Below are 23,972 nucleotides of genomic sequence, written 5' to 3' on the forward strand. Positions count from 1 at the left end.
GGATTTTTGAACTGTTATTTAGCGCATACAACTGGACAATTTTTCAACTTTTCTCCCATATAAGATGACTCTCCTTACCTCTACCCTCCATAGACTGGACATAGAGTATTGCCTCGCTTAGGTGGGTCTCTGGTATCACAGCATTAAGTAAGTCTTATTATGAAAGGAAATCGTCTTCCATTGCGATGTTGCCCCGTAACCAGTTCGCGCAAAGATTGTACCGTCCGTTACCGATCAAAGGTGTACTGCAATGCTATGCAATGCTGTCTGGCAGCAGAAATAAGCATTACCTACAGAAGATTTACCAGTAAGGTAAATAACCCATTTAAATTGGAGACTTATCAGTTAGGAAATTCTCCTCATTAAACACCCCACTTTATAGGCCAGACGGAATTATATGAGATAGGAATCCTGCCCAGCTATACCCTTCTGCAAAAATCCGGAAATTCCCGGAATTTCTGAAGTTAGGTAAATCTCCTGTTGAAATAACTCACTATCTGGACTAGACAGAATTTTATAGGATTCCTGCCCAGCCACGCCCTTCTGCAAAAATCGGGAAACACCTGGAAATTTTGAATATTTTCAAGCAGTATTTCCGCTAAAATGGAAGGGCGTATTTGCCGGTGTAATTACTATCATCTCCAGATTGATGGAGAAGGGGCGGCACATTTTAGGACTTATTCCTTACAAGCTTTTTTGAGGTGTTGCTGTTTATAGGCGATGGTTTTACATACTACTATAAGTATTATATACTATTAAACAATGGTAATCTATAAGGCAGAAGAAAACTATTAACCTGGTCAGATAAAACAACAGTGCCCACGTGGTTGGTAAAGATTTTTATTTTTATTTTTTATGGTAGACATTTAGGCGTGTGGACGCCACCGATGCGAGCTCTTCCTTCCGCCTTCCGCAACTCTATGGGCGTCTCCTCTGTCATCGAGAAGTTGTTCCGCTATTGCGGTTTCTGCGTCATTGTTGGAATCTTTATTAATAACACTCAGTAACATTAATGCTAAAATGTCTACGTTTTTTCTTACAAAATAATGCAATGCTCGAATTCTAAGGCGAACCTTGAAGATGATGGTGATGCTTGTATAGTATCTATAATTCATAAAAAACTAAGGTTAAGCAACTATTAGAACTACAACTGGCAATAAAATTCAACAGGCTGACAGGAAGTAGTTTAGCAGTAACGACTAAAATATGTAGAAAATTAACAAAAATGGAATTTGGTCTTTTTAAATTTTCAATTCAATTATTCGGACTAAAATGGTCAAACAAGCAAAGACTTTCATTTAGCATAAAATTATATATATATATTAGGAAATACTACGAAACATACTTATTTACTAGTGGAAACCAAACCACATATAATACAGGTATAAACTCAATAATGATTATAACAACTGATTGACTATTCGTTAGGGAAGTCCACGTTCCTAGAGTGTGTCCAGAGACCCACTTGATGTCGTTTTCGGGAGTCTACCGGTTCTTAGTTTACCAGGGCGCGGTCACCATTCCAGCACATTGGGACCCCAACGTCCATTTTCGAGCTATGTGCCCGCCCATGTATAAAGTACGGCATAAAGAAGCAATGCAATACTACGCTTCCCTTGAACTCTTAGGAAACCCCGGCATCGTGTCGACAGCTTCGCGAAAGCTTATAGAGGTTATGTAGGTTTCTTATTTCTGAGGCCAGTGAGCATCATTTTCTCCTCCGCTCTTACCGCTCGATTGCTCGATCAAGATAGCTTAGTCGGACCTCTGTATGATTGTTTTTACTCTGTGAACCTGTGTTACCATAATCTAATTTAAGATAGAATACCGAAAATGTTTTATGAATTTTGCCATCAACATTTGCACTGATGTTGTATAAAAATAAAACAATGCCACGTAAATAATTTGAACCGTATTTATTGTTCTTCAAATGATCAAGACAGCGTATACAATATTTTTGTTCATGTAAATAAATATATTTCTAGGAACTTTTACCAATTGCAATTATTTTATATTAAAATAAAATACTTAAATTAACAGTATTAATACACGTTTCAATAATTGAGTCTATCTAGTATTTAAACAAGAACTAATCTTACATAAAATACGGGAAAACTTAAAGCACAACCAACGTTCAATTAATTAATTTTATCTATACTGGTATCTTAATTTTTCTTTATATTTTGTAATATAATAGTTAATATACGTACATCTCATTTCATAAAACAAAAATTAAGTTATAATTAGCTACCTTATTACTACTTAGCGACATTTGTTTTTCCACAACAAGTTAGCCCATGACTGCAGTCTCATCTGGTTGCAGTAAAGTAATAAAAAACTTAAGGTCAGGCTTTTTAAGAGTTATAAAAAGCCTACCCTTAAGTATTTGTAACTCGTACTGGATTTGTGATTTGTGATTTTTTTAATTTTATATCATCTGCATACCCTGTGCATACAGAGGGTAATCAGTTTATTTTTTTATTCATATTACTCGTAGCTTCAGGTCTTGAAAATATATTAATATTGAAGCAGAAGTCTTAACAACAATAAACTAAAATTTTACACTCCAAATACTAACATTCATAATATCAACCCATTACCGGTCCACTACAGGGCAGGGGTCTTCTTCCGCAATGGGAAGGGGTTAAGGCCGTAGTCCACCCCCTGGACACCCAGTGGAGGTTGATCCACACCACTTATGGAGAACATTATGGAAGAGAACTATCAGGCATGAAGGCACTGTTGAAGCAAGTGAGATTTTAACCTAAAACGCACATAACTTAGAAAATACTTCATTGTATACACTAAATACTAAACTACTCTAGCGTCTAACAAATCTATGTTCGGGCAGTAGGTTTGGTATCACCTGCGCGGGCAGTTGACCTTGAAGCAGTACCCTGCAGCGGTTCAACTCGTCGCTTATAGCTCGAAGGGCTTCCTCCATCTTGTTGGAAGTCGTCGACATCCTGAAGTAGAGAAATTTATTTTAACCAACACGTTAATGCATAAATCTTCATTCACATCGTTTACCGAAACGCATACCGAATTCTGATGAAACTGCCTAAATTCTGCAGTGCGTCGAACATGTTTGCCAATGCCAGAATACCAGACTGGTTTGTTGCAGCCTTCTGGTTCCGTATACGCAATTCCAAGAACGCAATGCTCCGAGTACCCGGAGAATCCTATTGTAAAGAGCTGGGTTGCCGTGCATCGCGACGGAAACCGTAAATAGTAGGTTATACGGGCACGAACCTTCTTTTGGGGTAATTTATTTTATTTGTATTTTTTTAATTGTTTGTATTTAATTTTTTTTTTAGTTCTTTTAAATTACTTTGCTACTTTTTTTACGTGTATATTGAGATGGGTTTTACCTGAACTAAACAATTATTATTATTATTTATGGTCAATAGTCATTGTCAGTTGGTGCAAAAAATCTAATGGCATTCGACAACTGAATAATTTTCAGCGTCATCGAGACTTCAAAATTTGGAGATTCGGTAGGTTAGTGGAAAGTGTGGATGTTTGATATTCAATCACGTAAAAAGGCTGAAAATTACATGGCGTCAGAGGCGTGCACAGGGTATGCAGATGATATAAAATGAAGAAAATCTCTAGTACGAGTTATAAAAAACTAAAGCATACGCATTGTAACAGTCATAAAAAGCCAACCCTTAAGTATGTATAACCCTAATGTTAACTTGGGTACTGACATTTATTTTTGCTTAACCCGGGAGTCAAATCGAGTCAGTCGCGAAAATGCGCGGACAGATGAAATTCGGGATGAAATCCGGCACTTCTAATTTATATAGAGAAGGAATTTAAATACATTTTTGAATTGAAATTATTAAAATTATTAATTATTAAAATTATAAATAAATTAAATCAATAAATAATATATTTCACACACTACCCATTATTTGACAACACAACGCATATAAACTCTTTTTAATAATCTTTTTGGATTATATTATGATTGAAAAAAAAGGCAAATCAATAGTGTCAGTGTCAGTCAGTGCCTTGGCAAAATCAGTGATTATAGGAGTATTGTCTTTGTCAATAGAAACTTAATAATTTTCAAACTTATTATTTCAATGAATTATGGTCGAACTGTGACCAGTGGGCGACTAGGTTTATATCAATATTTGAAATTCCTTGTACGTTATTATAATTAAAATACAAATTAATTTTGAAAAAAATAAATTCATCCAATCAAAATACTTACGCGAGTGAATCAGTTGTTTTATCTCTCATTTCTAAATCAGATAGCTTTTTTGCTGAAAAAACAAAATTAAAATGAATACAAGTTCGCTGATAAACAAAATAACAATAATTACATTATGCTATATTATAACTGAGACACTAAAAGGATTTTAATTTAACTAAGATTAATTAGCCAGTACGATGCCGCGTAAGTAACAATAATATACAACCAAAGTCGATCGAAGATACCGCATATTCATTTTAAGACTGACATAATCCATTTACGCAGTGGCGTGCCAAATGCGCACGAATTACTACACTACATTTCTCTCTTTTGTATATCTGAGATCAGTCACTGGACTATAATCAGATGACAGACTGTATACTAATAAATAAACGACTAATAAATAAATAAAATATATACTAAGACAATACACCCATCGCCATCTAGCCTTAGAGTAAGCGTAGCTTGTGTTATTGGTACTAACTTACTACTAATATATACATAAATACTTTTAATACACACAAAAACACCCAGACACTTGAATATCAAGACTTGTTCAAACCTGATGGTAAGTTTTAAGTGTTGATGCAGTGAAGGTCTGTAGAGGGCTAACCTGTTAAGTGTAAAGCGGTTTTATAATCGGTTTCTACGCGACATCGTACAGGAACGCTAAATTTGCTTTGCGGAAAGTTGTCGGTAGGGTAGTAACAAGCCAAGGCCATAGAAGCTCCTGCCACCAGATCAGAGAAAATTCAGAAATTATAAGTTTCGCAAATTGCCCCTGTCAGGGATCGAAAAATGCTCGAGACCATCCACTTTTAAGACCGTTGATTCATTGGTCAGAAATTTGCACGCCACCGCGGCCGCAGGTTATCCGCCATAGTTTGGCTGAAGCTGTTGTTAAAATGCACTACTTACCTCCAATCATGGGCACTTCTCCCAGACTGAGGGAGCCATAATCCGTGGTAGTGGCGCCCGCGTACGAGTCGGTGAACGACGATGTGGCCCTCTCTTCTCCGGGGGAGATGTAGTCTCGAGGGCTTTTATCTGAAAAGTTAAATAAATTGAAAAGTTAACTAAATCAACAAAATTCTGTACATAGAAGGAAATACATAGACACTAAGAAAATGATGAAATCATACAATATTCTCCAAAACTCCTCCTACATCCATAGGAAATTATGCCGCTTAGGGTAAACAGCACTGTCGACCTTCCAGCATGGCGTGGAGAAATTGGGTTCGATCTCCAGCAGGGGTAATTTGGGAATTAATGATGCTCGATTTTCTTTGGTCTGGCTTCAGCTAAGGGAAAAACATGTCGCCTAGCGATTTAGTTTCTGGTACGATGCTTTGTATAAACCAATTAGGGGTTTAGGTTTAATACAACAGCCATATCTCTAACTTTAGTTCGCTATCATCTTTGAGTGCATCATCCAAAGGGGTCATTAGAGCTCAGTGCAATCTACATACTACAATTTATTACCAATTCCAAAGGTCTCCTCATTTTTGATTTTATAACGAAAGAAATACTCCAAGCAAAGCTTTCTCTACCCTTCTCTTCCGTTATGAGCGTTCTCATCAGGCTCATAGTTAGTTGTTTTGAGACCATAAATTATAAATTCAGGCTAATCAAAGATTTGCAGTCTGAAGACTCTGAAGTAGAGTTCTATTTTATACTACTTAGTTGGATATTAACCAATTAACTACGCTCTACAACATTAATTTCTATTAGAGAGGAAATCTGCCCAACGGTCGGACCATAATAAGCTGAATCGATGACCGCACCAAAGGGCCGGACACGCAATCAGAAGTTGCGACGGTTTTCTTCACCTTCTGTTCCTGGGCCTGTGTCCGTACTTGGTTGGCAGGAAGTTTACTCCAGTGAGCCGAGCTCCTTTAGAAGCTTAACTGGCTGCCCAGGTCGCCAAGTGATGCGACGGTTTTAACAAGAGCTTACGTATTCGTGGAAAGTTCCATACCTTCATTGGGCAAATCCGTCAAGGAAGATATCTCATGCTCCGTGTTGTCAGGAGAGGTGGAGCGCGTCACTTCCGCTGACCGCTCCGCATTGTATGTCTTCACGCGATCCGGAGTGGAAGTGTTTACGGGTTTTAGCGTGCGACCTTGTTTTGGCGTCAACCCGATTGTTGTTGCACCTGGAGCTAATATAAACTTAGATAGATAGATAAATTCTTTATTGCACACAATAAGGAGATAAAACTTCAGTGCCAAGTCTACAGTGTAAATTCTTTATTGCACACAATAAGGAGATAAAGATTCAGTGCCAAGTCTACTTGTTAATGACTTAGCAAACGTGTAGCAGAGAAAAATTAATAGTGACGATATTTTGGAGGCTATAAATTGGATTATTGTGCATATAAAATGGATACAAAATGACATGAAAAATACGTAAATGAAAAAAAAATTAAAACACACATAAATATTATTAATATCATCTATCAGATTCGTCCGGCTGTAGCAGGTTAAAGCAAGACCAGTTAACTTAAGGTAAGGTTCATAGTAAATATTAAGAGATAAAAGCAATACTTTTAATTACTAACCCAAATGATTTTGATCTTCCCCATTCCTCATTTGAAAAGTTGCATTATCGTTTTTGTTTTCAACTGGGTAGGTCTCGTCTCTGATCTCATTACCGTGAGTGGGACTGCCTTCAACTGTGTAAGTTGCATCACCCGAACTTGTACCTGGTGATTCTGCAGTTTTACCCATTTGGACAATATCTTGCAAGTGTTTTTCGCCATTATTACTAGTAACTAATTTATCTTTTATACTTTTAGTTTCGTTTGTTTCACCTGTGTTTTTGTTTTTATCTGTATTAACATTAGATCCCACCTCACTGTTTCTTATATGTGTTTCAATGTTTTCACCCAGTGTATTATGTGAGTTTTCTTTTTTGTTATGTATTTTTTTCTTTAAATTCCTTTCGTTCACTTTAAATTCTACACTAGGGTCGCTATTATCTTTTTCAATATTATTTCCTCGAGTTTTTTTATTTAAATCAACAGTGGTTATGGTTGAGCCAAGTATAGTTTTATTGTTATCATAGCTAACTGATAGATCTTTATTTTTACCCTGATTAAAGTCCCTGAGACTGAATCTTCTTCTCATTTTTTCAAAACCGTTTTCATCGTATGTCTCTTTATTAGCAATATTTGTATTTAAACTATTACTTCTTTTATTACCAAAAGATTTATCGAATCTAGTGTCACTGTTCAAATTCTTCTTGCTTTGATTAGGACTGTCTGAAGTAATGCCTTTTTCAATTTTTTCCCCAAAATAAGATATTCTTGGTGTATTTACAGGCAAGGGTGAATAGATTTGCAGTTTGCTGTGTCGATCGAACATATTAATCTCTTGGAGCGTTTTGACTGAACCTGCTTTAGAACTTCTGTTTATATCTTCCATTAGGACCTCGGGTGCTCGGGGAGGAGGGTAGCTGTATTTAAAATTTGAAACATAATATTGTAAATTTAAAACTCGCGAATGGGCATGGGTCGAATAATCCTCATTTTTTAACTATATTAAAAACTTACGGATCAATATTTTTATGAGCCTTGGCTCTTAAGGACTGGAAGATGTCATTGCTAATACTGGAGCTTGCGCCTACAGAACCGTACGATTCGTTTAACTCGGACTTGCTTTTTCCGAGGGAGTCCCGAATAGCGGTTTTTAGGTGTCCCTTCGTATTGTCAGAATTTTTCTAGAAACAATTCAGTATTGTTAAGTTTAGATACCATTGTTAGCATCCATCAGGGGTGTTGTAATTGTAATTAACGGTTTATCTGGCGCAGTAGTTTATAATCCCTCAATTTTCTCGGATCTGGTTCCAAGCTTCCCACCTGGTCAGACCGATCAGGTGGGAGGCTTGGAACGTGGCTAGTTACCTATTACCACCATACCGACAAAGACGTGCCATCAAGCTATTTTCTCGTTCCGGTACGATGTAGCCAGGAAACCAATAAGGGGTATTGTTTTAATATAACCACCCTTATCAGGTTAGCCCCTTGACATCTTTGATTACATCCTGATTTCATCATTAAACATCAAGATTGCGGTCAAGGGCTTACTTGTACCGGAATAAAAAATAAGTAAAATTTTAAAAAGCGATGCGCTACGATTTATGCAAAGAACGTACGTTCTTTGCGTAAATCGTGTGTTGAATAAGTCTAATTTTATTGTCTAACCGTAGCGCGTATCGTATGAATGATAGGATAGAATATATTCATATCAATACTTCTAGGATCTTAATTTTAAGATATTAAATAAATTTATAGATAACTTACCATCGACAGTTTCAGATAATTTAATTGCTCTTGAAGACTAGCAATTTGATCCAAAATATTTGAATCGGTTTTTGGAGATTCCTAAAATTTATATAAAATCTTGATTATATTTTATGGGTTTAAATTAAAAAACAATTTATTTTTTCTCTTATTTCTAAAATACTATATTGTTTATATCATCAATAAATAGATAAAAACATTTAATATACTACAAAAATACATACATCGCCAACCAGCCCCAATATTTCTGTATATTATAAGTATATAAATACTTATAATATACAGAAAAACACCCAGACACTGAAAAACATTAATGTTCATCACACTAACATTTTCCAGCTGTGGGAATAGAACCAGCGGCTTTGGACTCAGAAAGCAGGGTCTCTACCCACTGCGCCAATCGGCTGTCTAATCTTATAGACTATAACAGTAGCTCATGGGAAGGTTTGCTCATAATCACCTCGCGGATAGATGATCGCAGTATCAGAGAGGTTGCCACTTACGTTCTCCTTTGTAATATTCCCTTAATCGCTTCGTACGACACCCGCGGAAAGAGGTGGTGGTGGTGACAACAGTACTCTGATCTGCCGTCACCATATAGCAATATTGACATACCTTTTTGTCTTCAAACTTGTCAGCATATCCAGAGTCGTCAGAGTTTTTAATTACTGTTCTTTCCTTCTCACGCTCTGTATCGTATTGCGATGTTTCAGAAGTGGGCACTACCTAGAAATATGAAGTCACATTTGCAGTGTAAATTTTAGAGCTTTTACTGAGACATATTGTATTCTTTCTCAATACATGGTATATCAAAATAAATTTTAACATCATGACACGTCACGAGCAGACAGAGATAGGAAATTTATAGTTTAAAATAATTGTTGATGTGTGAAAAGAGCAACTGCTGAGTTTCTTGCCGGTTTCTTCTCGGTAGAATCTGCCTTCTGAACCGGTGGTTTGCTTGCTTGTGAGGGATGCTTTTTTCTGAGGGATATTGTATTTTTAAGATTATTGACCCATGCGTCGGATTACCTAGTTTAATATGATAATATATGAGTTATAAGACAGATTAGTAGGCACTATCAAGGCGGCACTATTAAAATGGGACCAACAAACATTCAGTTTGCCCTTTTCATTATCGTATTATATTTAGATAGGTGTATCCTCGAATTATCTTCTTATGATTGCTAAAATTAATTACCAGTGGACTATCATTCAGGTCAGCTGCACCCAACGTTGGTTGCTCGGCTTTGCTTGGCGTGATACTCGACCTGCGATTTGTCTACGGCAAACAATATTTATTTTAAAAATTTAAAATGCATATTAAAAAATTCGGAACAAACATGATTTGAACCTGCGGCTCTAGCAATAGCGGCCTGAGCGCTTTAACCAACTAAGCTCAGCTCTCCTACCGACGATGCTGAAATAAGTATATGGCTTTTATATCAGTCTTATAGCGACTGTCGCGCCATCTAGTAGGAAGCATTGCATTTTCCATCTACTTTTTAAAAAGTCCATATTACAATGAGACACGTTTGAAACAAGAGCTGACACATTGCTTTTTATATTTTTGATAAGTGTAATAAAAATTGTGTATGTGCAATGTGTCCTACTAGATGGCGCTACAGTCGCTAGAAGACTGATTAAATACTGATTAATTACTGATAATAAAAATCTGAATTACGATGGTGAAGTAACCTATTTAGAAGGCAACAAGAATACTCTACGTCTGAATAGACTCACCAAAGTTATCAAATGCTTTTCAAGAACGTCAGCGACCTGGCTCGATATATCAGCTGATTTAACTTGAGTTTCTAGCTCAGATACCTTACTCTTTTCAATTTGAAGCTCCGTTGCTAGATGACCTGTAAGAAATATACTCGTAATAATAATATAATATATATAAAGGACAATTGCATATTGAGTTCATCGTCATCAAATTTTTCACTTTAACAATTATTCGTTGTAAAGTCAACATCTCCTGAGGATGCCTGGTGTCGGAGCGAAACGTGCGTAGAGGGTACATTGCCGAAGATCTATTTAGTGTGGAGTATAAGGATTGAAGAAATTATAAATTACACCATACAGATTCTCCTGCTTTTCGCAGATTATAGCAAATTAAGCTTAATTTTCATAATACATCATGAATTTCCGCAAAGTAACGCCTGCTTCTATCCAATATCATCATATCGACCGATTAGCGTCCATTGCTGGACATAGGTCATTTGCAGGGTTTTTAAAATCCACGGTTCTGGGCCGCTTGTTTCCAGCGGCTTCCAGTTACTTGCAAAAAGCGATACACAATTCTGGAATTGACGGAGTAGTCTTTAGCTTTTAAATATTGACAGCTGTCGTATGCAAGTGCATTTAACAGGAGACTAACCCTGACAAATCACGAGAGTTGATTAAAATTAAATAGTGTTTTCTATGACCAGAATCTTTAGTGTTATACTGATATTATAAATAGGCTCCGAAAGTACTGGACCGATTTTAACCATATATACGCCAAAAGAAAGCTAATCTATCACGAAGGCTATAATGTATAGATAGAACGACCATAAAGAAAGAACACTAATAGAAATAGGACTAGAAGAAGAAAAGAAGAGCTGTATAGATTTATTTCTAACAAAGACTCACCACACTCTACTTCAGTATCGCGTAATTTACGTAAAAGTTCTCCAGTTTTTTTCTCCTCGATTTCTAGTCTGTGTTTACTGTCCACTTGAAGTGCTCTCACTCTTGAGTTTTCACCTCGCAACTCTTGCATTTCTTCCTCAAGTTTCAGTATACGTCCGGAATATTGTTCATGTGTTTTAGATAATTCCTAGAATGTTTAAACTAGTCAAAGACTTAAGCAAAATCTAAGATGCACGCTTTGCTAACAAATGTACTATCTAAGACAGTTAAAATTTAAAGGTGCGTTTTGAACTATATTACAGTTTGTTTAGTTAGTAATATTATACTTACTAACCTCTTCTAAACTTCCAATCTTCTGTTTTAATTCATCCATTACAGTTCGACACTTGTTTTGATGGCAAGGTTCATCTTTCCTTTAAAATTATAACAAACAAATTTTTACACCCAAAATAACCTTGATTTTAAAAACAACTTAGTAGGTAGCTTTCTTTGGCAACCTGAAGGAGCAGACCCGATTTTCTTCCCAAAACTTGTAACAGAAGGTAAAATTGTTGGGAAGAGATCTCCAGGGCGTCCGAGAAGCAAATGGAATTTTCGATTAACGAAGACTGCACCCGATGATGATGATGATTAACAGCACTATTATTATTATTTGATCAGAAGAGGAAAAATTATGGGGACCTTAATAATGACGAATTCGTCACGAATTTAATAGAGGGGAAAATAGAGGGAAGGAGGAGATGAGGACGACCGACATTGGATTTTTTGGGACAAATAAAACGAAAGACTTATAGAGAGGTAAATAGAGGGGCCTCGACAGGAAAAGTACACTGACAAGCTGAACATCTCAGCTGTTAAGTCAAAAAAAGATAATTACCTTACATTGGCTAATTTGTGTAAAAATGTAAAAAAAAAAAAAAATTTGCTCGCGGTGCTTTACAAGCGATGACTGAATGGCGACGAATCATCAATCCTATCGACGTGCACTGATTGACATGGGTTTTAGTACGGATTTCCAAATACCACAGTCTCGTGCCCAAAATACACGTGTGATATCGAGTCTACCGACACTGGGTTTTCTGCATGGCCGCAATTTCAGCACCTTACGATCTCACAGTTTTAATACAATTTGAACAATAACGTACACTTCTGGGGATTCCGTTTCAGCAGCTTTGATTGTCGAACTATCTCTGTAACAAAAATAAAATTACTTACATATAAATTCAATGACAAAGCGTATGCGGTGATAGCTTTAGCTCGGAAAATCGATGCACTATAGGATCCTAAGTTGCTGTTATAGCGACTCCGCACCGTTAAACGCTGCGTGGGTCGCCTCCCAACGAGGTGGAGAGACGACATTAAGCTAGTCGCTGGGACCAGCTGGAAACAAGCGGCCCAGGTCCGTGGATTTTAGAACTCCCTACAAAAGAGTAAGCTACGTCAATTAGTTGATATGGTGATGATGAAGCGATGATAGCCCTATATGGGCTAAGGCTTTGGCGATCCTGGGTACACACATCGCGAGGAAACCTACATGCACGAGTTCTCCACAATGTTCTCTAACGTCTACAAATCTACACTTGGCCAGCGTGGTGGACTACGTCCTATCCCATTTTCATTCCGAGAGGAGATCTGTGCTCTTAATTCTGTCAATAGAGGGTTGATAATATTGAATCTACTCAATCTATATTTGGTAAGAGATTCGAAAAAAAGCAGAGTTCCATAAATCAAGTGTGATTTCTTTTTTGCATTTTTCCGATTTTTTTGCCACTTGTGAGATCTTATTTTTTCTGTAGGGGATTATAAGTATAACCTAATTAGTAGCATTGCTAGATCTCATATAACATACTCACTTATTCAAAATTTGACAGGAACCAGCATCCGTCCTAAGGTTGGCGACACTTTCCTTGCGGTTCAAGGCACACATTGATGAGTTTCTAAAAATAAAATATCTCCAATGTTGTTTCATACACAAAAATCAAGTCATCAGTTTAGTTATAAGACATAAAATTAAGGCTAGGTACCCAAAACAAGCAACAAATTTAAGATTTGTATTTACTATGCATAAGATTAAACATAAGTATCATTAGTAATTATAAACAAAAAGTCGATATAAGCAATCGTCTTGCTAGCAAAGGGCATACATTTGTGATCTGCATATTGTCTGAGAAATGTACAGAATGCCTTTGTGCGGATAGGTATGATACCGCAGGTAATATTAGATCCACCTTTACCCAAGTTTAAACAATATATTAAAACTCATTTAACCAATAGTGGTTACTACACGTTTGATGAATTCCTTAATAACAAGGCTGCAGGCCACTCCGCTCTCATCTATCACAAGACAGAAAAATTCTAATGGTTATAAGATGATGTTGGAAAAGAGCAATCTGCTGAGTTTCATGTCGGCTCTTCTCAGTAAAATCTGTCTAGTTGTGTCCGACCAACTTGACGTTTCGAAATTGCTTATAAACTTGGCTTACTTGAAATAAATGAATTTTGAATATTGAATTTGAATTTTTTGATTAGTATTATGGCTATCTTAATATAATATTGTTTCTCAAAGGTTTATTTTTCCAATATAAAAGAACTGTTTTATGTTTGCATCTAATGATAATAAAAGTAATATCAGTTTTGGTCTTTAAGTAATGTTATATTATTAAAATATATTTTTAAAAAAAATGTTGGTGACCTGTGAGTAGGTATAAAATTTAAAATCAAATAATGACAAAAAAAGTGTACAACTTATAAACACCTAATCTGCAGACTTTAAAACCATAACAGGTGTAATTTTGTCTGTAACTTATGGCTTGGAATATAATAGAATTTATTGATTAAAGTAGTTATAGACTGTCTGACAGAAAACTGGTTGAACATTGAATAAAATCCACACAAATGATGTTGCTGGCAAATTTAAGTTTTCCATTCAATGCATAATAACTTTCTATTATGTTACTTCAGGATGCTCATCATTAAAATCGGTTCAGAATTCATTGTGTAAAAAAAAAAAATCAAAACCCACATTACATCCATTGATGAAAACAAATCATAAGTCATCATACTTGATAGATGTGTTTGGAGTTAGGCAGCATTTAACACAACGGGATGTAGACTGTGTGGGGCTTCGTTTTAGGAACTGCTTGGCTGAACATATTCTCATGTTAAGAAAACGAATCCTGTCCGAGAGCCTCTCATTTGCTTTTTTCAAATCTTCTATGCTGAAATTTTAATTGAATGAAAGAATACATGACTTCATGTTAGTGTTTCCCCATCACTGTCTTTAATAAAATGAACAAAATTAACACCCTTTAATGAACTCAATTTGGATACATTGGACACATAGCTAATTGTAAGAAATCTTGAAATGAAATCTGAATTTTGGGTAATATTTATATTAAAATAAAAGTTCACATTTTTTGAATGCATATAATCAATAAGAACGATTTGACGGCCGATTGGCGCAGTGGGCCGCAATCCTGCTTTCTGAGTCCAAGGCCATACAACTAACCCACCAGACCCACAACTGGAAAATGTTTGAGTGATGAACATGAATGTTTTTCAGCGTAACATAAATGTTTTTCAACGTATCATGAATGTATTTTATGCATAAAAATATTCATCAATCATCCTAGTACCCATAACACAAGCTAAGCTTACATTGACAACCCCCCGAGGTGGGCGGACAACGTTAGGCGCGTTACAGGTAGCCAATTTGGAACTCCCTACAAAAGACCTATGTCCAGCAGTTGACGTCTATCGGTTCATATGATGATGATGATATATTTATTTTAAAAAGATATCTCAAGATAGTTTACTGCAAATTCAAGTTTAAGTTTTGTCAATTATTGTGTGAATTAATCATCTCCAAAGGAAATTATATTAAACCATACAAATAAGTCTGAGAAAATTGAGTTCCTTGCATTCCTTGTAGAATTCCAAGCTAATTACTTTTTACTTACGTTTCTTTCTGCTCATTAAGAATACCTTTGGCGGTAGCACAGCAATCTTTATTTTGACTACCTAATGGGGTCTTCTGTACTGTCATTCTATGAACCTTCGTTGTTAACACTTTGATCTGATCACGTTGGCTGTTGATAGTCTTTTTGAGTTGTGTGTTGTTCTCCAGTAGTGAAAAATAAATGTCTTCTAGTTCACGCTTACTCAGTTTAGATGGGCACACTCTTGCTAACTCTGCCAATGTTTAGAATAAGCAAAAATACAGTGAGATTACAATCATAAAGAAGTAAAATTGCTTTTCACTCATAACATGGGCTCCTGCAGGATTTAGTGAATATCTATAACAAACCCGGGCAAAGTGCCGGGCAACAGCTAGTATAGTATTAAGTTATGGACCACTGACTAGACCAACAATATCAATTGAAAAACAACAATTCTATCCCGGGGAAAAGATAAAAATGTATCTTCTCCCACAGCTTATCAACTATCAGAGCATTGGCACACAAGTGGATATAATATCCAAATAATATACGTGTAATAATAAACGGGGGTAAACTCCTATACTCCTATGTTAATTATATTACTTGTCAGGGAATATAATTTTTGTCTCCTGCCCTTGCTTGCCCTGCTGGTTTTGTAAAATCTGTTAGGTAGCTACCTCCTCTGCCTTTAAAATAACCGAAATATAGTTTAAAAAAACAGGTAACTCACCCTTATCAGATCTGGCTGCATGATTCGTGCATGTGACATGTCTGATGTTTTCCTTTCCATCATTCGTCATAGTAAAAGAGTTTATTAGACGGCCTCATTGAACTTTTGATTTACTTGCGGTCACCAACGAATTTAGTACTTAATTTAGTCATCCTAACAATGTTTCTGTGCTTCCGTTGCTAAGACTTAACATAAATTACAAGACTCATCATTTCACAGTCATTAGTCAAAGATGGAGCATATTTTAATTTTAGCAATATTTAGAACGAAAAAAAATTACATTACAAACATTGCCGCCATAGAAACGCCTTGTGAGATATTCCATATAGTGTTGCCCCTATTTAAATTATTTTTCCCAAAGTTCTTATGGTTTTTCCCTAAAATACCACAAAATATTGTGCAGAAATCAAATTGGATACTTTTTTATTGTTTTACTTTGAAACTCGATGTAGTTATCCATAGTCTTACCCCACTGCCGAGCATTGGCATCTTTCAAATGAGAGACGAAAATTTAGAGCTCACACAACCATGTTAGGTTGTTTAAGCTCTAAAGTGATATTAATGTATTTTAAATACCTAGATGTTTTATAGTGAATATTAAATGAAATGGCAGTCACAGGAATTTTTTACTCTTTCATCAATAAATCATAATAGAAGTTTTACTTCAATCGCATAAAGGTTTTTACACACACACTTTTTTATTAAGGTATCCGTTTTTACTGAGCTAACTACCTTAAACGAAGAATGCAAGTTGATGAATAATGGGATTGGTGCTAATTCTGTTGTAAACTCTGTAAACTAAACTTAGTCGACCTATCTAAAAGTAGTGCAGTCCTTTTCACAATGGTACAACATTGTGAGCAGGACTGCAGTAGTAGAGAAGGATAATTTACTTTAGTTTAGAGATTTAAGAAGAACGTTAGTGTACAACAGAATTTGCCCTTCTGACTTATTAAAATTTACATCTATCCGTGGCTCTGTTGCTGCGTTGTTGATGCACTTTCGCATTTATAGTATTATGGATTAAACTATAACATACCTCATTCGTTCAGGAATATTAATAGCTTAAGCTGCCTATACATGATCGAGTTTACTGTCAAGTTTGCAGCGCGTCGTCAAGTTTGCAGTGCATCCATATGGACCACACAGGTTAATGTTCAAGGCAAAAAAAAATAATTGTATCTGCACATCAACAACATTTTATTGAACAATAATTATTCTATAAAACCAATTATTACACTAATTACTTATATAGTTTTACTTTATATAATATTCCTTCTTAATAAACAAAAAAAAAATACAATAATTCAAAGAAAGAGATGAGAAAAGTAAATTTCTGGTGATTTCTAATTTATTCTTAACTGATCGTACGTGGTACGTGGTAGCTTGAGCTAATAGTTAGATGCATTCTTAAGAACTTTAAAAAACGGTAAACTAGTCTAAAAATTATGATATTCTTTTACACAAGTAGCCATGCCAATTCTGTTGTAAATACACAAATCATTATTATTATTATTTAATATTAATAATATTAGATATTTATTCTCTGTTTACTGCAAAGGAGATTGTCTCTGTTTCTCTAGTTTCATTTGTTGCATTTGTTGCCTTTACTTTTTAATACAAAAAAAAATCTCGTGATTTTTATAACTGGGATCTTGTTGAATATACCTACCTACCGTATGCGGTACCTAATACAATATTTATCACACTGGGTCATTCGAATACATATGTTATTGATTGAGAATTAGATTAAATTCCTTTTATTCCGTTTCATTCAGTGGAGTTTTTATACCATCTGAAAATATTGTTTAAATGCTTTAAAGAAATTACTTTGCGGAGGTCCATAATATTATACAATGTTTAATTATTGGTTTTAATTAGGTAGATGACGTGTAAATAAATATTGCAGTTTGTTGCGTTCCCACGTACGATCATTATAGTTAATTTTAAGTAACCAACTGAATGAGACTAAAACTTAATAAACCTTGATTTGTAGCTATTTAGTCGAGAAGTAACATACTAATTTTAAGAATACTCTCATTTTACTCCAAGTCCCGTATTATAACAGGTATGTATAAAAATCATAAATCGCAGAAGAAGCAATAAAAATAAATTTCATTTTATTTCATTGATCAGACGTAACTTGCTTATTTTGGAAAACAGCTGCGCAATAGGTTCTTTCTTAATAAATCATAATTATTATTGTTATTTTAGTTTGAATCTAAAAATAATAACTATTGCTTAACTGGTTATAAAAATGATAAATTATACATAACCCACAAATATGGCCACAGCGACAATTTGATTTTGAAAATGCTCTTGTCGAAAATCTATGAACTAAATTAATAGGTCTAAATCTAGATTGAATGGACTTCACTTAACTTTAGACCCAACAATTTAGTTAAGTTTGGAGATTTCAAACTACCTTAGATCCAACAACTGTGCTTAGTTTAGAGATTTGTGTCACATTTATGTCGTTGTTTGTTTAAAAATGCCCCATGTTTGCATACACTATATTCTGTAACTTGTCTTTAATGCAAACAATATTTTCATTACTTTTAAGTATAAAATAAGTTTTAAGAGTATAAAAACAAGATTGACGAAATAAACAAAAACAAAATAAAAGTAATTTTTATAAAATAAAAAGAGATTTTCGAAATATAAGTGTGTTTTTACCATTTTTAACAATTTAAAATAAACTTTACACTAAAAGGTAAATAAAAGGTTGTTTAAATAATAAGACGGGTAAGAAATTAAATTATTCATGACAAAGGTGTACCTGTACCTATGCAAAACCTGTCGCTTTCACCATCCGACGCTAGACAAGTTGTTGTTGTTTTATTAAATGACACTTCTCGTTGTTGTTGTTTTAATAATGCCAAAGGAAATTGGATCTAAAAATAAAGCATACATTTCGTAACACATCAACAACCAGCAGTAAAATAAAAAGGAAAAAAAAATAGAAAATATGACTTTAAAACAGAGGTAAATGGATTGAACCATTTTACTTTAACGTTATCGTGATTTGTTACTCAAAAACTACTACGATTGCAAGAAATCTTACACTAAGGGTATGGCATACATACACTCGGTACGCCTAATTTGAAATTCTCAATAACTCGACAATAACATTAGGAAATTAATATTACAACAATATCTTAAAATAGAATAATACTGAATCATTATAAAAATCATATTACTTTTAAAGTTAAATCACAAGCCTTTGTTTAGTAATAAAAGAACTGCAAACTTTGCAACCACAGATTTTTTTTTATCCTGGCATACTAAAAAATATATCAAGTTAATAATGTGCACCTACATTTTAGCGACCTAGCATTAGTATACACATGATAAGCCAAACGATACATGATTGTAATGTCGTTCGCCTTTCCTCTCAGCTAAAAAAAACTAGTTTTGTTGTCCGTGTCACCAAAATGGTGACCTAGTAGGTAAAAATAAACACTGCTCTTATAAATCCGATAAGCCAAACGAAACTTAAGATGGATTACTTACACGCGTACGTTACCACGCTCTCACTCCCACCATTCTTACTTTAAATTACTGTAATATACTGAACTAAATATTGAGTAAACCTAGATTTAGGTACTCCTAATCAGATACGTAGGTTAAAATGTTTTAGAAACCGATAAAAAAGTCACTGTTCACGAAACTGTGTCTATGCTAGGTCGTTTAAAAGTAGATGCATAAGGCTAAAATAAAATAATTAATATTACAATCAACAATTATTACGTAAAAGCTATAATATTGCCTTATTATCAAGCCTTATTTTATCACTTTTCATACATATTGTCATTACTTTTAATCTTAAAATTTATTGAAATCCGAGCGTAATAACACTAAACTTACTCAATTTAAATGGGGTTTCCTTGTAATTCTATTATTAGTGAAATTACTATAAGTTTAGTTTTAATTAAATAAGGACTACCAGGTTGAAACTGTGAAGAAGTTTATTGGAACACCTTTATCATTTTTATGAAATTGATTGAAATTTTGGTAAAACTTTTATAGTTATTCAGTTTAGTTTTAGTACACCCGAGTCTACTGCAAATTCAAAAATACAATAAATATGTTATTTTGAAGCTTCTTAAATTTAATAAATGCTTAATTCTACTAATCACTTGCTTAATGGAATTCAAATGACGCATGTACATTAAACTAATTTAAAAAAAACTATAACATTGTTTAGTTTAAAGTTGATTTATTAACTCATAGTTAGTACCGGCGTGGTTGTTTGCCGTTATAGCTTTGCCGTTAATGTCAAGGCCAAAGCCGTGCAATATGAACCGGGTAATGTTCTGACAATCGTGAATCATTTTGTTTGTTATAAAATTGGTACATACGGGTATCTAAAAATGGTACTTAACCAAGATATTTATTCATAGAACGGTGTAATTATGGTTTGAGATTTAAAAGAATGTTCGCGCTATCGCGATATAATATCTATCCAAGTAGTTTCCAAGTCTATCGTAATGTCTATAATGTATATTCTTAAATTTTGCTTTAAGTAAATACCTGAGTCCCACATTCTACAGGGGTTTTTAAAATTTCCAAAATATTTCTATAAACTTTGAAATTTTAGTAGCGTATGTCTAAATTCTACACAATATTAATGAAAAACTTCTAAAAACTACCTACGACATTAAAATATATTTTTTTGAAATCCTAAAGGCTAAGCCTCTGTAGGTATATATACCAATCCTATAAGATAAAATAGTTTGATTTCTTTATATTTTCGAAGTCACGCATTTTATTGTCACGTTTATGAAACACATAGTACCTACTACCTACACATGTTAAAATTTTACATAAAGATGTTTTTATTTATTATTATTAGAAATACCTACATAAACTTGTCGTTACCTACGTTTAAAATTGTCTAGGCCTGCAATTTGGTAAAATTTCTAAAAAGTGTTTTTACAGTGAAAACTGTAGTTTATTTAAAGGCCATGTTTCTTGATTTGTTCCGAACGCGGTGTTGACCAAGCGTCATAATATAACCATAGCAATGTCTTATTCAATAAAAGCCTAGCCTAGTCAGCACTCTAGGCTAAAATTCTAAGTCGCTTTCCTTTCAGTTTTTGAATAACGATGTAACTAATGAATGATGCTGAAATTAAGTAGTCATTTACGCTACGCTACATAATTTTCATTAATGTATCGTATTATATTTATACTTAGTATATTTTTAGTTGTCTTATCAAATTATTTTCTTTAAACATAATGGTGCCAATTTTATAGTACATAAGTCTCTAAACTAAATTGACAAGTCTATAAAATAGTGCTATCCTTTTCAATGGCAAACATTGTGAAAAGGGCAACACTATTTTTGGACCTGTCAAGTTGGTTTAGCTAGTGATTTGTGTACAACAGAGTTAACAACAACACAATGACGTAAGCCATGTTCTGCCTTTCGTATACACCGATCTACTTTACTAAGTAGATAACTAAAACATCTCTTCTATATAAAGGTTACCTACGTTACGCGTCGACACTCATATTATGTATGACACAACCGTAGTTAGGTATACAACAACGAACCATTTAATGCCCCAGAATTAAGAACATACAGAATCCGTATACACGACTAATATTGAAGGTCCAAAAACCACGCCACTTTATTAGTGTTTCATTTAGCAGTTGACAGTAATTATTTACCCTATCAAGTTCTGAACGTTTCCCATGAAATAAGGAAAATGGGAAAATTTTGTGAGCTAGCAACATTCCGCGGGTATGAAGAAAGACATGCAATAATGACTGAATGCGGATCCTGTAGGTTCTTAATTCTGTGTTTTATGCTAACTAATATTATAAATGCAAAAATGTGTATGTTTGTTCGTCCTTCACGCCCAACCCCTAACTAAGCGACTTTATTTTTAGCAGAGTTAGTTGAAAGGACGGAGAGTAGGTAACACAGGCTACTTTTTATACAAGGAAAATAAACCTCAAACGCGGGCGAAGAACGCGGGAACAGCTAGTTTTCTAATTCAATAATTTCTAAACATTACAGAAACTGATTTTTACTCAAACAGCAAAATTCTTTCTTGCCGCTTTTGACACATAGCTCTTAATGAAAGATTTTAAACTAAGTATTCGTGGTTAATCAACATTTCTTAAATATGTACGTGTACATACGAGTACCACAATCATATTATTGGATTTGTCGACATTTCGACCCAGTTGCATGGATCGTGGTACATAAATCTTGTTTTTTAACCCACAAAGGCAAAAAATGTGTTAGATAGATAGAAAGATACATAGTTTAGCTTTATTGCAACAAAACATAAAGAAAAAATACAAAAGTGTTAACGTGTTTCTCTCCGTGCTATTGTAGCTGCCAAACGAATGGATCCATTTAGTTTTTATCGTCTTTTTAAAGCAAAATATAAAAGCATCAAAATATTTGCAGGTGTTCGAAGATTAACAATTCTTTTCCTACTTGATAAAAGCGGTTTACCAACTCTATGTGCGAGCTGTCATAGTATCTCCAAGACATGGTGGCTCACATGGTCACTTTGAGCTGATGGAGCAGCCATCAGGTAGTATGAGGGATAATCCTCTAAATCCCTCAGCAACTTAAAGCCCATTAAAATTTTCTCAATGGATAGGTGTAAATAGGTGATCCTCAAAGAGGAAATAATTTTAGGATGTGATTTCAACTTTTACACGCTTTTCTGTAGCTTAAACTATATATGTTTATACGTTTGTACGCCTGAAACCGACTCCTTTGGCTTTATTTTCACCCTCTTCAAACTTTGTAGATATATCGAGGACCGATGACGATACACTAATTTGATAAGATTATTACACTTTTCAGTTTGCAAAATAAGATTTTTGTTAATTTATATAACTTTCATCTATAGTCGATAAGGCAGGAATGATGTTAATTTTAATTAACAATTTTGGTGGTGAATTGATTACCAATTAATTTTGCTCTTATAAAAATAATAATTTCAGAAAAACTAAAAAAAACACGCTTTTATAAATAAACTAAACCAAAAGGTAGATTTTTTTTTACCAAGCGTATTTTTTTAGTTTTTTTTTTAATATTTAATTTATTTAGGTACAGTATTAGTTGATCGATGATCGCGTAGTCTTCACCTATGGGCTATGTGATTTATGGTCAGCGAACCCTGCCCTCAGTAACTGATATACATGTGTTTACGCCTTGTTCTGCGCGGCCTGTCGCCGCAGGTCGGGCTGGATGGCCGCGGTGACGGCGGTGCCCAACGCGAGGACGCCGCACATGGCGAGGTCGGCCCAACGGTCCCCAACTCTGCCCAGCATCCATTCGAACAACAGCGTTAACACTGTGCCAAACACCTGCGTAAAGGAAAATCATGTATGAATATATAACCATCGTCACCGCCATTGGATGAATGAAATGAATACACTTTTATGGTACAACACATAAAAATACAGAATAATTGTAAATAAAAATGTTACACAAATTATACAATTTTGCGGTCTTATCGCTACATAGTGTGCATATAAATATACATTATATAATATATTAGTCGCCAAATTGTAAACGTTGTTTTGTTATACGTTTCTATTTTTTTTTATGTATTTTTTTGGTGTGCAATTAAAAGTATATAAATATATGTGTATAATATAAGTATATTCATTCATTAGCATATATACAAAAAATACTATAAATATATAATTAACTCATACTACACAATATTATATAGGTATACATACTGATAATTTATAAACACAATGAATATCATTATAATATAATATATAAAAAAAAAGGTAAAATAAAAACAACAAAAAAAAACGTCAACGACGTCACTTTTCAAATTTGTAAACAAAAGTGACGTTTGACAGCAGTGATTGCCAGATTTACGCCTGACGCAAACCTGTCGCGCGATACGTAATCACCCTGCGGAACACAGCAATGGAACAATGCTGCTAAGCGAGAGAAATAATCATGGCGGTAGTACTTCCCCGGACGAGCTCTGTCATAAATAGCCCTACTACTAAAACGTACCAGACAAAAGTACCAGACAAGGTAGGTAACTAACAAGTCTTAATTCATAGTTGAATATACAAACCACTATTGCAACGAGGAAGTCAATAATTTTAACAATATCAGCACACAGAATCAAGATAATACAGAATTCTCATTAAGCCATT

The 23,972-nt window shown here is 34.4% G+C and overlaps 2 protein-coding genes across 3 annotated transcripts in view; both read right to left on the minus strand.

Annotated features, from left to right (window-relative positions):
- Window positions 1-2,599: 2,599 nt before the first annotated feature.
- On the minus strand, window positions 2,600-16,083 carry LOC120630046. Its single transcript, XM_039899178.1, has 17 exons — window positions 15,813-16,083; window positions 15,104-15,335; window positions 14,207-14,362; window positions 12,998-13,081; window positions 12,290-12,334; window positions 11,479-11,557; window positions 11,145-11,331; window positions 10,251-10,372; window positions 9,709-9,789; window positions 9,123-9,233; window positions 8,508-8,588; window positions 7,758-7,924; window positions 6,765-7,660; window positions 6,183-6,359; window positions 5,123-5,251; window positions 4,223-4,274; window positions 2,600-2,966 (listed from the first exon to the last, which is right to left on the minus strand). The coding sequence occupies exons 1-17, from the start codon at window positions 15,880-15,882 to the stop codon at window positions 2,822-2,824; spliced, it is 2,814 nt and encodes a 937-aa protein (XP_039755112.1). The 5' UTR covers window positions 15,883-16,083; the 3' UTR covers window positions 2,600-2,821.
- Window positions 16,084-22,853: 6,770 nt separating this feature from the next.
- Window positions 22,854-23,972, minus strand: part of LOC120630423 (feline leukemia virus subgroup C receptor-related protein 2) — a 56,688-nt gene continuing 55,569 nt past the window's right edge. For both annotated transcript variants that reach the window (XM_039899654.1, XM_039899662.1), the window contains exon 7: window positions 22,854-23,153. In XM_039899654.1, coding sequence (XP_039755588.1) covers window positions 22,992-23,153 — 162 coding nt within the window. In that variant the 3' untranslated portion in view covers window positions 22,854-22,991. The remainder of the gene's footprint in view (window positions 23,154-23,972) is intronic.

This window comes from Pararge aegeria, chromosome 2 (genome assembly GCF_905163445.1).
Source record: "Pararge aegeria chromosome 2, ilParAegt1.1, whole genome shotgun sequence".
NCBI lineage: Eukaryota > Metazoa > Arthropoda > Insecta > Lepidoptera > Nymphalidae > Pararge > Pararge aegeria.